Consider the following 15992-nt stretch of genomic DNA (forward strand, 5'->3'; position numbering starts at 1 on the left):
GGGCACTAGGTGGCGCGCCTGTTGTTGACGGAATTGCATTTTAAAACGGTCAGTCGTTGGATCAGTATTGGTGGCACATGGTTGCAGACTTACAGGTTGGTTTGTCGTCCTTGTGTACCTGTGGCAACGCGACGTCCGGTGCGTGGTTTAGCAGACCATAGAGTTTCAGTTTCTTTTGCGGCTCATGGATGTCGAATCAATGACCACGCCGTGCCGTTGGTGATTTTCAGCGAATAAAGTCTATTTTGAACCCTGTGTTTGTTTGTAGAGGTTGTTCAAGTCAAACCTCCACCTCAAAATACCTGAAATTGGCACCCTGTAATCTTCGATCGAGTCCTGTGAAACAGAGGATGGGCTTGAGAAGAAGAGTTGGGCAAAGGGGATTGTTTCTCACGTCCCCTCGTCAATCCAATCCTGTAAAACAATTTAGACCGGGATTAAAGAGTACGAGGTGCCAATTTTAAGAATTTCGACGTGAAGGTTCGATTGTGCGACCTGAACGAGGACGAGGTTTAAAACGGACTTTACTCATTTTCAGCCGACACGAACGACCGGATGCTTTGTACGGACACACATGGCAGGCCAGGAAAGAATACTAATTAGCAAAACCATCAAGGTCTAGGCTGCAAAAACGCCGATTCCCCATCCAGCTCTCCACGCGCGACGGCAGCATCGCACGGTCAGGCTCAGACCGCACCCGCGTCCCCGATCTGGTTGAATCCAACGAGCAGGAGCAGCAGCGGCGGCGGCGAAGATGGGCGGCGACCATGGCGGCGGAGGCGGCGACTTCCGGCAGAAGGTGTGGAGCATGACAGGCGGGCCCTACTGCCGGCCCGTGCACTGGCGTCGCAACACCGCCATCGCCATGTTCGGCATCTTCCTCGTCTGCATCCCCATCGCCATGAAGTCGGCCGAGCTCGAGGTACATCGCCCGCCAACACACCCCCCCTTCCCCCTCCGCCGCCCGAATTCTAACCCTAGTCGTCTCCCATGATTGCCTTCTTGTTGAGCCGACCCTAACTCTAATCGAGAGATGAGATCTGTGGGGAATTTTTGCCAATGTATCAGGAAATGGTTGGTAAAGATTTCTCGTCGTTAGGGTCGAAGTGATGGCAAATAGTAATACTAGTACTTCTGCCCTGTAATTTGTAGTGCGTCTATTTGATCCTATGTGGGGATTAAGTGCGGGATATGAACTACATTTCTGAAAGCTAGGATGCTAATGTTACTCTACTGCATGTAGCAGCGATGCTTATTTAGTTGATATTGAACTGTACACGAATAATGCTAATAGCTGAACATAGCACTTTCAGTGATTGGCTAACACGCTTTAGCCAAACTATATATACTTATGTATGATGATTAAGATAGGTCTTGTTAGACAAACTTGAGATAGACCAACTTCTTCATTGTAGACTGGAAACATGGATACTGCCCTTTACTGCCGTACCTGTATCGGATACTGCACGGATATTGCCCGTACGTATCCCATCGATTTAATTAACTTTTTTTTAAAAGGCTAGATACCTGATGGGATACCTAGGGATACGTGGGGATACCTGAGGGATACTGTACCCTACCCAAAGTGAAATCCCTCCCGACTCCCCATTCCCCAAGTCTCCTCCCTGATTCTCACACACAGGCACGGAGCCGCCAGCACCATCTCGCCGGCTCCGGCGCCCAGCGCCTCCTGCCACTGCTGCCTGCTGCTAGTTTGGCCCATCCCCTCTAGCAGCCGGTCTCCTCTTTCCTCTCACGGCCAGTCTTCTCTTCCTTTTTCCAGTCTTCTTCTTCCTCCAAGTCTGCATCTTCTTCAATCCTCTTCCCTCTCGGTTCAGATTTCATAGCCAGTGGCGGTACCCCTACCCCACGTCGAGCAGAGCTTCGGTTGGGAGCTCGAGCATGAGTACAACGGCACAACTTATTTTCTTAACCTTATTTGATTCATGTGGAATGAAGCACAACGGCAGCAAATACGCCTATTATGATCTGTGAACCTTTGGACCATTGTGTCATGCTATCTTCTTGCTTGAATTAAATGACTATGCTTGCTTGGTAGGATGTGAAACCTTTGCTTGCTTAACCTTGTTTGATTCATGTGGAAAGAAGTACATCGATACAGAGATATTCATCCTATATAAAACCTTTGTTTTCTGTATTTTTAGATAATTATTATATACGCACAAACGTATCCCTGTATCCATGTTTTTGGGAAATTGCCGTGTCATGCTATCCCCGTATCGCGTATCGGATCCGTATTTATTTTTCCTAGATATTTTGTAGTGCTACCACATTCAACAAAAATAATGATTTTCTTTTCTCCTATCGATGCATACTTCTAGCGAAACTTTGTAACGGATTAGATTTATTCTCATGTTCTTGAGTGTATACTTTGTACATTCACCACGCATCATTTCGTCCTCCTGTAGTAGTTGTGCTATTAGTTGGATGTAGCCTTATAGGCATAGCCGTATACTAAAATCAGGACTGCCCTTTTATGGTAATCTAGTTTCAGAGCTGACCTTGCCCGCTCAGCCAAGACACCTGGTCTGTTTCTTACTGTTCTTTTACAGGCTTTACGTGGTCATCCATATTCCCTAAAAAACTTGTGGATGATGAACGGGATACAGTGTAGTACTGATCGCAGAGTATACTTGTCATTCATCTGGCTTTCCATGTCTTGAGTTGTTGCTAGCCCTAACGCTCTGTTAGAATTGTTTACAAACATGGTTGTTAAACTGGGGTTAGTCAAAGTTATTATGTCCAAGCATAGGGGTTATGCTTTCATCAACCATTCTTTCCATAGACTGCTAGATATGTTTGTGGACAGCTACCTGCTGCCATGGAAATGAAATATTTTATGTGATGTTTGAAAACAGAATTCATTGGCAAAATGACAAGCATCTTGTTTCATTATTATTAAGAGCATTAACATATTTCATAGCAATACAGATGCATATCGATGGCATATCTGATTTTCTTTAAATCTTATAGCAAAAAAGAAGGCTGTTAGTATGTTTACCCTTTCTCCTCTTTCAGAATTGATTTCCTCTATCTCAACCTTCATTTAAAAGATATGTTGGCATTACGATTTCCATAGAGTTAGCTTATATGGTAGTTTGACCTAATTTACCTTTTATTATTGTGTAAGGAAGTGCTGACAAATGTAATACTCTATGCAGCAACGCCCGCATCACCCAGTTAGGCCAATCCCGTCTCAACTCTGGTGCAAAAACTTTGGCAAGAAGGAGTACTGAAGGATGTACCAACTTGCTCGGAGAAGTCGTGTTCTTACCTTCTTTTGTCATAATCAGTGCTCAGCGATCAATGCTGGAAGAAGTATGCCACCATGAGCATATGCTAGATGCTTTATGTAACTCTTCTTCTGACTTCTGTTATCACACACAAGGAGTGCCTGTTTGGAATTCAAATAAACTCTGCATAAGCCTCTATGGATTTGCTTTAGGGTCTAATGCTCTGGATATAGACATTATCTGTTGTCCCTTTCGGTATCTTGTTGTATTTGAAGGTTGCTGGTTTCTTGCATTCCTGAATCAACCTGATTCCTGAAGTTATGCCTTGATTCGTTCCACAGATTTGTTCACTGAGTGTTTTGAAAGACTAAAAGTATCTCCTATTGCAAATATGTTTGCTTCTCTTACAGGTATGTGATGTGAGCATTTTGCCAGCAACACACTTTTTTTTTTTGTGCAAGTCGAAGTTAATGAGATGATAAACTTGACGTCTAGCATTTGTAAATGAACAACAAAGACTACGGCTTAGTTTAGCATTGCTGAATTGTGCTGCTTTGAACTTATTTCATAATCTGCTGTTGAAAAATAAACACGAAAGCAAGAAAAAGCTGGTTAGCCAATCACGAAAATAGCAAAAAGCTGTTTGGAAAAGCTAGATTATCACAGCCCACCTCGATGCCAAACTCAGCCTACTTTTGAAAAAGCTGAAGAGAAGGGGGGCAAACAAACATGACGTTCACCATTGTCTTCGAGGAACAAATAAAATCATGGATACACTTGATTTTGGAGCTAAACAGACAAGTTCACAATGAATGAGCTAGACTAGCTATAGAAGTAGAACTGGTCGGCGCCTCGGACGACATTGGCGGCGACTTTGCGGTAGCCTTCCTGAAAGTCCTCACGCGTGACGACGCTCCGGCGGGCACGGACGGCGCACATGCCGGCCTCACGGCACACGGCGTCGACCTCGGCGGCGCTCATGCCGTCGTCCCGGGCCGCCAGGTGATCTAGGTAGTCGACGCCGTCCCCGAGGCTCATCCCGGACGTGCACTTGGCGTACATCAGCCTCTTGTCCTTCCTCCCCGGCAGCGTGAACTCCACTTTCCGGTCCACGCGCCCCGGGCGCAGCAGCGCCGCGTCCAGCTCGTCGGGGTCGCGGTTGGTCGCCATGATCACGCTCACGCTAGCGGACTGATCGAAGCCGTCCATTTGGGCGAGCAGCTCGATCAGGATACGGTGCACCTCGCGGTCGGCGGCGGAGTCGGAGTCGGCGCGGGACAGCGCGATGGCGTCGACCTCGTCGAAGAAGACGACGGCGGGGGCGCGGGCGCGGGCGGTTCGGAAGAGGTCGCGCACCATGCGGGGCCCCTCGCCGCCGTGGCAGTGCACGAGCTCGGAGCCGCTGACGGCGATGAATGTTGCCGACGCGCGGGCGCCCGAGGAAGAAGAAGAGACGTGGTGCGCCATGGCGCGGGCCAGCATGGTCTTGCCGGTGCCGGGCGGGCCGTGCAGGAGCACGCCGCGCGGCGGGTCGATGCCGGCGCTGGCGAAGAGCTCCGGGTGCGTCAGCGGCAGCTCGATGGCCTCGGGCAGCTCCCGCTTCTGCTGCTCGCAGCCGGCCACGTCGGCGTAGGTGACGCTCGGGCTCTCGGAGACGAGGGGCGAGGCCCAGGCCGCGTCCCGGGCGGGGAGGACGTCGAGGAGGGTGGGCGCCCTGGCGGAGTCGCGCAGCGCGACGTTGGCCCCGGGCGTGAGGAGCGCGCGGTCGACGGCGCCGAGGACGGGCACGCACAGGGCCCTGTCGTCGCCGAGGCTGACGACGGCGCGGCGGTCCTCGTCGTCGATGACCTCGAGGAGCTGCGCGACGATGTCGGCGCGGCCCGTCGTGGCGTGCGAGTAGAGCTCCTCCAAGGAGCGCGCCAGGCTGCGGAGCTCGGCGGTCTCGAGGCGCGCGGCCTCCTCCCTGCGCTCGAGCATGGCGTGCTCCATGTCCAGGTCCGCGTTGGGGCCACCCGAGGAGGAGCCGCCGCCGGCGTAGAGGTCTTCCAGCAGCTCCGAGGTTATCGGCGGCGGATGGTAGTCCAACGGCAACAGATCGTCTTCGACCGCGTCGCCGTGCCTCTGCTGCACGTGGAGACACGACGGTGCCGCTGGTTTGGCCATCGTCAGTCAATCCACTGCTGGTTCGCCGGCGGGTCTGTTTGCGCGGACTGGCTGAACGTGGGAGCAAGCACTAGGATATATATGGACTAAACAGCGGGGTCGGGGTCCAAGTCGGAAGCCTAGCAGGCTAGTGGATGCCCCAAGCTAGTCCGAAGAACACGCGCGTTCCTTTTTTTTTTTTTTTTTTTTTGGCCTGCACACCTAGTCCCCATCCGGATTCGAACGTCCTATTTATATCCCCCGCGGCTAAGTCTTTCGACCCCAAATCCCTAATCCCCAAATTGACAGGTCCCGCCGGCGCAGAGCAGAACCGACCAAAGCCATCCTCGCGCCGCCGCTCGGAACGGTTCCCGCCTCCGCCGCCTCATCGCATGGACAACTACCCCCGCAACAACCCCCCGTGGACCTACGACGACTCCCAGGTTCGCCCCATCTCCTGCCCCTTCCTGATTACAACCCGCTTGAGAGTTGATACTGCCACAATCTTAATTCATGGGGTTTTCTGGTTAATCTTTGCTTGAACTTGAGATTCTAAATTCATTCTCCTACTCCCCGTTCTAACTTCGTCGATCTTTTGGCTTGCATGCAGCCGTGGATCCCGTTCTTCTATCAGTCGCCGTACGACGCAAGAGCAGACGGCACTCCGGTTCCCGGGATCATGTACTACAGGCCACACCCTCCTCGCCAGCCGGAGCAGAGCCGGCCGGCGCCCGTGTTGGAAGACGGGGCGACCAAGGTGGTATGCCTCGCCCAGATGATCTCGGCGGACGCGGAGGACCTCCGAGACGACGAGCTGTACGAGGACCTTGTGGACGAGGTGGAGGACGAAGCGTGGAAATTCGGTCATCTGATGAGCGTCGTCATCCCGCGGCCCGGCCACGCCCCGGCGGCGGCGGCCGGAGTCGGCAGGGTGTTCCTTGAATACGCGGACCTGGAGGGTTCCGACCGTTGCAAGACAAAGCTCCATTGGAGGTGGTTTGGTGGGAGGCGGATCGTCGCGGCGTTTTACCCCAAGGACAAGTTTGCTGGCGGAGACTACGATGTACCGGTGGATGAAAATTCTGCCCCTTGATAGAATACAAGGTGTTTTTGTGTTTCGAGTTTCTGCTTTACCGTGGATTCGACCAATAAATGTATAGGTTACATGTCATAACTTTGTTATAGTATATAATTCGTACTCTAGTTTTTATGTATAGGTTACTCTAGTTTTTATCATGAGTAGCTCATATAATAGTTTAATTGTTAGAGTCTTAATTCTTGAAATAGAGAAGCATGCTACATAATTCGTATTCACAATATAAGTTTTGAATAATTTTTGAATGCCTGAGTAGAGCTTTCCCGCGCTGGAAGATGGGGCAACCAAGGTCATATGCCTGACCTAGATGTTCTCCACAGAGACGACGAGCTGTACCGAGACCTTTCGGACGAGGTGACGGTTGATGCAAAGAATTTCGGTGATCTGGTGAGTGTAGTGATCCCACAGCCCGGCCCTAGCGACGGCACTCCGTTGGCCTGTTGGCCTGACACGGTGTTCCTTAAATACGCGGACCTTCACGTGGGGACGTAAGAGAGATGCCACTTCTGGTTCATTTGGGATTTACTAGTTCATAATTTTGGCTCAAATTTGAACTACAAGTGGGTTATTGGTGTGATCCTACTTGACACACTACCTTGATGGTTCGAACATTGCAAGACAACGCTGCATTCGAGGTGGTTTGGTGGGAAGCGAACCAGTGGTTTTCTACCGCGAGGATAAGTTTGCTGGCAGAGACTACGGCACACTAGTGGATGTAAATTAACTCTACTCGTCGATATAATAGAATACGCGCCGTAAAAAACTACCCCTTTTCTCCCAATTACGTGGCCTTATTTGCATTTTGAGTTTCTGTTTTACCGTCCGGTCAAGTTTGAGCAATAAAAGTGGGTAGATTACATGAGAACTATAGTGTACTCCATCCGTTTCTAAATACTTGTCGTAGTTTTAGTGCATGACAAGTATTTAGAAACAGAGGGTGTAATTCGCATTTGAAATAAGTTTTATGATGAATAACTCATCGTATCATGGTTGTCTAATTAATTAATGGACAAAGTTTAATTCTTGAAATCGTGTTCGTCTTATTTTTTGTTAGAAAAGTGGAGTCTATACAACCAAGGGACACTCGTATACTCAGTCAGGCAGGCGTCAGGCTTTGGCGTCCAGCGGAGCGCCATCGCTAGGCCCTCCTCACATGCAGCAAGTCGAGAGATCAAAGCAATGCTGCAAGAAGAGGCAGGTTGCAAAAATCATCCGGCTTTCATCCCAGCAGCATTCAGTTTTGAATGTGCATCATCCGGAATTCCGGACGTTCCCATTTCGTCCCCTGCAGCGCCAACTCCACCTTCAGCATCTTCCCCCTCCTCGCCTGCATCGCCCCAACTCCACCAAGCCCATCCATGTCGGTTCCTTCAGCCGGCACTCACGGGCCAACTCTCCGCATCGATCCGCTTGCAGTCACCGACAATGTTAACGCCATCTTCCACGGTTCCACCGCCGGCGCCGCCACAGGTCGTGTGATAGCCGCACCTCGACCGAAGATCTCCGTCCCAGGTGACGCCTCCGCTAGTGGCTGCCCCGGCTGAAGCACCGCCCGTACGTGTTGCCTCCAGCGACGCCTTTGTCATGTGCACCACGGCTTGCTTGCTGTGTCTGCCCACCAGATGTTCGATAGAATGCTCGCGACGGGATTTGGAAATCTTAAGTGATCCTTGTCAGTAGTTAGAGGTGGTGAAATGATTTTTTTTTCTTTAAATTATGGAACATTTTGGAAAGGGAGACTTGCATCGATGGGAAATCTCCATGCCCAAACTCGCATGCAGAGGATATGTTCCTTAAAAAAGAACTCACAGAAGGAGTACGTTAGTGGTTATTATTATGTTTTGGAAGAAGGCTATAGCCTTTTCGAGTTCCTGGGAGTTAATACCACCATCAAGCCTGCATGCAACGCACGCTTAAATTTTTTGACAACCTTTCGGCTGCAGCATCCCTTCATAAATAGCCATTGCTTCTGGGTTGGAGTGCGTTGTTGTTTCAGTTCAATCCCTTGCAGCAGCTGGTGGAGTACAAGCACAACGTGTAGTAAGCTGCTGCTACTTCTTCTTCTTCTCTCGCTTGATATGTGTGGGTAAAAGAGGATCATGTGTCCTTTTGTATTTCTGAGTACACCTGCCGACCTACAGCAGGCATATCTCTTCCATTTAGATGAGACTCATATTTCTTTGTACATGGTAATCTTGGCAGTTTTTAGGCCGGATTAGCCAGATCTGTGTCTATTTTGCTGCTATTCTTGTTCCTAAACAGAGTAAAGTTAATTAATTTCTCTATAATCCTGAAATATTTTAGAGCGGCATTAGTAATCTTGGGGTATCTTAGGGTTAACATGAATAAGTCACGCGAACATCTGACTTGATTCATGATCCATTTTGCAGTAAGGCTCCGGTCGAGATGAGCAATCCTTGCGAGTGCTGCAAGAGTAAGGTGAAGTTCATGACTCAGATGCATGGTAACTTTAAAGATAGCATGGTATGCTAGCCTTTTATCTTTGAGAATTTGGTATGTTAGTTTTAAATTTCAGTGGCCTGACTCGACTTTCTAGAGTTTGCCTGCATGCCTATTTTGAGCCTTGGTTCGGTCACTGCTGCAGGTCATACCAGAGTGGATCGTGAACCATTTTGGAGGTAAGATCTCAGGAACCATCAAACTAGAAGCCCCTAATGGTCAGATACATGATGTTGGAGTTGCCAAAGAGATGAACAGAACAGTCCTCCAGTCTGGATGGGAGGCATTTGTTGATGTCAATCAGATACAAGAGAACTTCTCCTTGATGTTTCGATGGATTGGAAGGTCCTGCCTTAAGGTTACCATATTTGATGCCAATGGTGAGGAGAGAATCTCGTGCTGCGCGGGGATGAAACATCCTACTTATGTTGAAAAAGCAAGCACCAATTGTGCTGATATTTCAAGCAATTCCCATGACGGTACTGCTCAGTCTTCAGATTCAGATGGACACTGCAGAGAACAAGGAAACAAGCCTGCAGTAGAATCTTCTTGCGATGAATTTTCAGGTTAAATTTTCCACACCTACTCCACGTCACTTTTTTTGTATAAAAATCTATACAAATCCACATCACTTATTTTGAGACGGAGGGAGTACTATTTTGTTACTAGCCTTTAATAACTAAGGATCAATCTCTTACTCCCAAATCTCTTTTTAGAGCAGATTATAGTCCCTCTGAAAGCGAGTCTATGGAGTCGGATGATCTTCGGCTCTCAAAGGATTATGTCTTGTCAGGGCGATGCTATCTCACAGAAGAACAGGAGGATGAAATCAATGCGTTTGTCCGCAAAATTAAACCAGAAATTCCTTTGCTTGTAGTAATGATGAAGAAGACCCCTATGCTGGTACGTTGGGTTGAAATTCCGTGATGCGCTGCTAACTGCCTGTAGCTACATACACCTGTCTATACTGTTTAACAGCAAACCTCTAAAACATGTGTGTGGAACAATTAGCGGGATATTCACTACAGATAAAAAAAAATCATGTCTTGCTTTACAATTGAGATCATGTGTATTTTTTATTTTTAAAAAAGCTGGTCATGACAGTATTAGTAATTAGTCTAAGCTACAACAGTACCACATATGTTATGCCGCTTTCTCTAATCAGGCAATAACTAAGGATTATGCACGTGCATACTTTCCACACAAAAATCAATCTGTCACACTCAAGCTGCCTGAGAACAGCAAGAATTGGAGATGCAGATTCTGCGTCAGACCTGGTGGAAGGGGACACCATCTTTATTTGTCTAAATTTGTCCATGACAATCTTCTTCGGGAGGGAGATCTCTGCCTCTTCCAGCCAATGACAGGGGTTAAGGCTACAAAGTTCACATTTATGTTCCATCTACTTGGCAGAGCTGGAAAAGCTGATATTGACTCAAACCACGGTAAGTTTGAGAAACAAGTGTAGGTTCTGTTGATATTTCAAGCATCTCTTTTCAGGATGATATTACATAAATTAACCATCAGCAAGTGAAACTTTTGCTAGAATGCTGCAATGCAATTAGTTACTCGTCATAGTTTGTTTTGTTGTTGATTCTACTGTTGAAATTATTGGCAGGTTCCTTCAAAAAGAAAAAGAAATTCTTGACAGATCACCAGGAGACTTCCTCCAAGATTCATTATATCTTGTCCGGCAGGTGCCAACTCGATAAAGAAGATGAGGTGGGAATAGAAGCTCTTATTGCAGAACTTCAACCTGAAATTCCTTTGCTTGTGGTTCGAATGTTGAAGAGCAGTGTCAACGGACCACACGCTTGTCTGGTAACTTGTCATCTTCCTATTGTGCAACTGGGTTACCCTATTGCTAGTTTATTAAAGATTTGTATGGCACACCTCATTTTGATTTGTTTCGCTATATATTTTTTTATTTCGACTAATAGATTTGAATTGTTCCACCAGCACATTCGATTTCCACAACTACTTTTGATTCGTTCACTTAATAACCATCAAGTGCTCATGAACATTTCATGATTTGCTCCAAGCACGCTTATATTTTTCTCACTAATTATTTGTTTGTTTCATATACATTTGTCTTAATTTTGAAACATTCTTCATAAGAAACACGATGCTTCAAACGAATTGTGATCAGTCTATAAGAGTACCTTAAAAGAGCTGCGATGTACTCCCTCCGTTCCATAATTCTTGTTGTGATTTTAGTTCAAATTTGAACCATGACAAGAATTATGGAATGGAGGGAGTAGTAGTTTGTTGCAATTCTCTAGAAAACATTGACGGCCTGCACTGCAGCACATATATAGTTTTTCTGTAACACACAGAGATGGAAGATGAAAATATCATGAAAATTTGGACCATATCACTGTAAGATCAACAATATTTATTGCCTTGCTTTGTGTTTGAGACAAGGAACAATTAACCCATTTCGTCATTGTATTAATATCTCGTCATTGTATTAATTCCGCGTATGATCAGGTCATTTCTAAGGGTTATGCAACCGCGCATTTTCCTAGTGAAAGCCAAACCATCACACTTCAACTCCCAGGAGGGAAGAAGAAGTGGCATCCCCGATTCTACATCAGACGAGGCAACTCTGCATATGTCCTTTATGGGCAGTGGATAGACTTTGCCCGTGACAATCGTTTATGCAAGGAGGATCTCTGCCTCCTCCAACCAATCATCAAGGGCAAGGGGAGAAGATTCACAGTGATGGTCCATCTGCTTCCCAAAGCAAGAAGCACTAGTAGATCCAAGGGAAGAGATGGTGTTCTTGGGTTAAATAGTGGTGGAACAGGTATGAAAGCCACATTAACATCTGGTGTTAAGGACAAACCAGTTGACGGCATGTTCACTTACCATTGTTAAAATCAACTTGTGCTGGTTTGAGTTGCGTGTGTCTTCTTGTAGCCTCTAGAAGAAATTAAATGCAGTTCTCCAATTTGGACATATTTTCTCGTTTAATGATCTGATGCATCCTATCTACAGAAACATCGGATGATTCTAATATATCAGGATACGTGCTACTAGGCAGCAGCGCCCGTTTAACGTCTGCGCAGGAGAGCATAGTGGCGGAGAAGGTGAAGTCCATCCAATCTCAAGCGCCCATTTATGTGGCAGCCATAGACAAGAGCAATTATTCTAATTCCCTAGTAAGTTACAAATCCTTGTTCGTGATTCTTGGTTATTGCACTAGGATTTTCTAGCTCTTTGCCTATGTACGTTTTCTTGAATCCATTTTGGTGCTTGTGTTTCCTTTGCCATTGAACATAACATAGGCTGCTTCAAAAAGTCAAAATAAAACCTGTGGATGGCTGATTCCATGAATCTCTGATTTAAAATTTCACAATCCATCCATGCAAGCAGTTGCTAAAATTTCTTCAGTTCTGTATTTTGATCACTGTTGATTATTTTCATGTATGTTGCACCGGCCAAAAAAAAAGGATTTCGGCACCAAAGGACATGCTGATAGACATCTTCCTGACGGGAAGGAAAAGGTGGCACTCTGTCAAGCCGGATGGAACAAGGAATGGCGTGTCAAGATGCACAACAAGCGGATGCTGCCCGGAGGAGGGTGGCGTGAGTTCACCATCGACAACCGCCTGCAGGACGGAGATCTCTGTCTGTTCGAACTGCTGAAGATTGAAGGTCTTGCCATGGCAGTCCATATCATCCGCACCGAGCAGTACAGTTAGCTTCAGTGAGGCACTGCAGGTCGGTGACCTGATGATGGATAAAACCCTTTTTCTGGTCCTATTTTGGTGATGACTCTGTATTTCTGTCATAAGGGAGTGGAAATCATGCATGGGTGTGGCTCATCTCCCATGCAGTGATGCAGTAAAACAGTTCTAGCAGGTCTGGCTGTCCTCTTGCTTGCAATTAAGAACCTTAGTCATAGGTTGGTTGTGTGATGGGAGTATCAGCTTAGCTAGCTACCTTTATGACTTCTATTGCGTTGTTCAAGTTTCACAAATGTATGAATGCTCTTCTTTGGGTTGATGCAGGCGATTATATTGACATTTATCAATATTTTCTTTACAAAAATATTTTTTTTCTGTTCCATACTGTGCGATGTACCCAGTATACAGTTCATACCACACCAAAGAAAGAAACCAACTTTTGGAGTGAAGCAAGCGGAAAGAAAATTCACACCAGCAGCAATAGGAAATACTTCGTTGTGGTGATAAAAAAATATATTATATCATAATCTGTTATATGATACAAGAGATTTGATTCAAGAATTGAAGGCACAATGAGACTAGCCATTGTGGTTTTCTACTCCTGTAAGAAACTTCCTCCGTGAGCATGTGTAAATACAGTACAATGGCAAGGGAAAAACAACCACCAAAATGGCACCACGAATCCTCTTGAGCAACCGGTCAAATCCATTATTAATCCGTACTAAAACCTAGGAGGGTTTGTCGGGATTCTTGAAGCTCCTTGCATTAGAATTGTCTGCCTTTTCCGGAAATATACAAACGGCCCACTTATTAGCAACATTCCGGCCATGAGGACCTGCAAACAACATAGCTTTATGATTCAGTCACAGAAGAAAGAAGGAAGTAAAACGTCTCGGATAACCATCAAGATGTCAACCAATGAAAACTGAGAATAAAACAGGTTATGACAAATATGATGTGATCAGTAACAATGATGGAAGTTGTGCAACAAAAAGTAGAACATCGTGTTGCTTAACTAAGAGTAAACAAGTATTCCCTCCGTTCCATAATTCTTGTCGAAATATTACATGTATCTTAGACGCTTTTTAGGAATAGATACATCCACTTTCGAGCAAATTTGAGATAAGAATTATGGAACGGAGGGAGTAGGTTTTTTATTTTTTATTACTGGATAAGTCAAAGTTTCAATCTCTGAAAGTAACTGCATATCGCACCACAGGCAGCAGCCTAAACTTCATGCCCTGGAAACTCACCATCAGACTGAGATATTTTTCTCCGGTGTATTAACTCGTTTATGTGAGACGTGATTCTCGATTCTTCAACAATTTTTGCAAGATCTTTTACAGTTTCAGACTATGGCCAAAGTTATTGCTATAGGAAGCAAGGCATTCACAACATGGTGATTCATCATACAATCTTTATACTCCCTCCGTCCCATATTAAGTGACTCAAATTTGTCCAAATATGGACGTATCTATATACTGTCTAAAATACGTCTAGATACATGTAATGTTTCGGCACTTAATATGGGACGGAAGGAGTACTAAGAACCGAGAATAGTTTTAATGATATTAATACCTCAAAACCAAGAACAGATAACTTCTCTTCATCCTCCAATGGTACACAACTCCTGTAAGTAACATAATGTTTTGCGCCACCTGATGTGGATGCATCACCCAACACCTTTCTTTGCTTGGTACTATTTCCTTCTTTTGTACCATTTTGTACTTGAACGCATTTCAAAGGCAAGCGGTAGCCAGTTTCGCTGCAACAGTACTTTTCGTCATTCTATAAAAAAGAAAGACAAAATGATATTTCAGTAAGCTTTAAAACAAATATATAAACATGCCATTTCAGTATATGATAGTGTGATGCTGTTCACCCTTGCACAGTTGTGATTATGAAGTATTCCACTCCATCAAGTCTGTGAAGCCAATCGAAACGGAGCAGCAGCTCATAGTAAATATGTTTGTTGTTAATGGAACTCTGGCTTACGTAATTGTCGAAGCTCCTATCTAGATAAATCTCTTATAAAGTTAAATAACCATGCAAAATCCATCCTCAAATGTTGAATAAACCATGGTCTAGGAAAATGGTACTGCAATGTGCAAATGTCATCATCAAGCCAACTATTTAACCATCTGCATAATTTAGCACAACTACAAGTCCAAGAGAAGCTAAGTTTGATATAACTGTCTGACCACTTTTCAGTTGACATATTCCCAATGCCAAACGATATTCAAATACAGAGTCAATCAATGACAGGATAGAAATACTAGGCTAGTAGTTTACGTGTGGGGATGAGAGTTGTCACTTTTCAGGTGGGAATTCTGACCAACAAAGACATGATGCTAACATTGATCTTTTATGTACTCTGTCTCAATCTGTAAAACCAATTCCTTGTTATTGGTCAACAACAACCAAAGGAAAGTGATTTTGGGAAATGATAGGAATTAAACCGCCAATATAAATGGAAACATTAATACAACTAATTTTTTGACTCTACAAACACAGGTTATAAGATTAAGAAAGGGACGGGATCAGTGCTTCCAGCTATAGACAGTCAGTTCGAACAGTAAACTTTGGTAGCACCAAGATAGCAAGCACGCTTCAAGTTTATCCACAACATAGATGGAAAACAGAGAAACAGAAACTTAAAACTCGGACTAGAAATTTCCCAACTGATGCATATTTCCCCTGACCGACAAAATGTCCTCATTTCTTCTTACTAGTAAACATCACAGCATCACAACTTTAAGATCCAACCTTCTCTTAGCGCACACTTCATCTACTCCAACCTAGGAACACGATCACCCGTCAGCTACATGCCTACATCTAAAACAATGGAAGCAATGAGCAAGCAACCCCCAAATTCCACCCGAATAGCATAACCCTACCAAAATCGTTCAACCAAGTTTCACCCTCCCAAGATCGATTTTTTTTCTTCTCTGCATAGGGTGGGTGGGTAATCCCCAAGGCGACCAAAGACTCGAAGGGAGAAGAGAATCGGCTGACCTTCTCGGAGTACTGGCACGTGATGCAGGGGCCGGAGGGGTTGCATCGGTAGGAGGAGTTCCCCTGCGCCTCCACGAAGCCCAGCAGCGACCTCCGCGCCCCCTTGGCCGTCGAGGCGGCGGCCGCCATGGCGATTGCCGGGGGGATCCAGCAGAGCGCCGCCACCGCGAGGAGGAGGAGCAGCAGCAGCCGCCACCGCCACGAGGTCGCGGCCGTTGCCTTGTTCGCCATGGCTGATGGCTTCTTCGCCTCTCTCTCTCTCCTCTCCTCTCCTTGTGTGCTGTGAGCCTGTGAGGTGGATGAACCCGTTAACCCGACATCTGATGCTGACGG

General features: G+C 46.0%; 5 protein-coding genes across 10 annotated transcripts; 3 read left to right on the plus strand and 2 right to left on the minus strand.

Annotated features, from left to right (window-relative positions):
- The first annotated feature begins 646 nt into the window (after window positions 1–646).
- Window positions 647–3592, plus strand: LOC100843307. Its single transcript, XM_003578596.4, has 2 exons — window positions 647–922; window positions 3183–3592. Exons 1-2 carry the CDS (start codon window positions 755–757, stop codon window positions 3255–3257), a joined length of 243 nt encoding a protein of 80 aa, XP_003578644.1. The 5' UTR covers window positions 647–754; the 3' UTR covers window positions 3258–3592.
- A 484-nt stretch (window positions 3593–4076) lies between these two features.
- LOC100839334 (26S proteasome regulatory subunit 6B homolog) lies at window positions 4077–5417 on the minus strand. The gene has a single exon (XM_003576790.1). It carries the CDS (start codon window positions 5415–5417, stop codon window positions 4077–4079), a length of 1341 nt encoding a protein of 446 aa, XP_003576838.1.
- Window positions 5418–5654: 237 nt separating this feature from the next.
- LOC100839634 (splicing factor U2af large subunit B) lies at window positions 5655–6710 on the plus strand. Its single transcript, XM_003576791.4, has 2 exons — window positions 5655–5839; window positions 6007–6710. The coding sequence occupies exons 1-2, from the start codon at window positions 5789–5791 to the stop codon at window positions 6487–6489; spliced, it is 534 nt and encodes a 177-aa protein (XP_003576839.1). The 5' UTR covers window positions 5655–5788; the 3' UTR covers window positions 6490–6710.
- An 869-nt stretch (window positions 6711–7579) lies between these two features.
- Window positions 7580–12991, plus strand: LOC104585147 (B3 domain-containing protein Os03g0620400). Of its 6 annotated transcripts, none has more exons than XM_024463028.1 (9): window positions 7580–8681; window positions 8883–8931; window positions 9098–9518; window positions 9674–9855; window positions 10118–10397; window positions 10571–10773; window positions 11443–11761; window positions 11953–12116; window positions 12408–12991. In XM_024463028.1, the coding sequence occupies exons 1-9, from the start codon at window positions 8656–8658 to the stop codon at window positions 12657–12659; spliced, it is 1896 nt and encodes a 631-aa protein (XP_024318796.1). In that variant the 5' UTR covers window positions 7580–8655; the 3' UTR covers window positions 12660–12991. The 6 variants fall into 6 exon arrangements, with proteins under 6 accessions (XP_024318796.1, XP_024318792.1, XP_024318794.1 ...); XM_024463024.1 differs by having other exon boundaries at window positions 7580–8532; window positions 8883–8976; XM_024463026.1 differs by having other exon boundaries at window positions 7580–8004; window positions 8883–8976.
- A 132-nt stretch (window positions 12992–13123) lies between these two features.
- On the minus strand, window positions 13124–15968 carry LOC100843608. The gene is made up of 3 exons (XM_003578597.4): window positions 15660–15968; window positions 14223–14432; window positions 13124–13479 (listed from the first exon to the last, which is right to left on the minus strand). Exons 1-3 carry the CDS (start codon window positions 15888–15890, stop codon window positions 13366–13368), a joined length of 555 nt encoding a protein of 184 aa, XP_003578645.1. The 5' UTR covers window positions 15891–15968; the 3' UTR covers window positions 13124–13365.
- Window positions 15969–15992: the final 24 nt, after the last annotated feature.

Source organism: Brachypodium distachyon, chromosome 4 (assembly GCF_000005505.3).
Source record: "Brachypodium distachyon strain Bd21 chromosome 4, Brachypodium_distachyon_v3.0, whole genome shotgun sequence".
NCBI lineage: Eukaryota > Viridiplantae > Streptophyta > Magnoliopsida > Poales > Poaceae > Brachypodium > Brachypodium distachyon.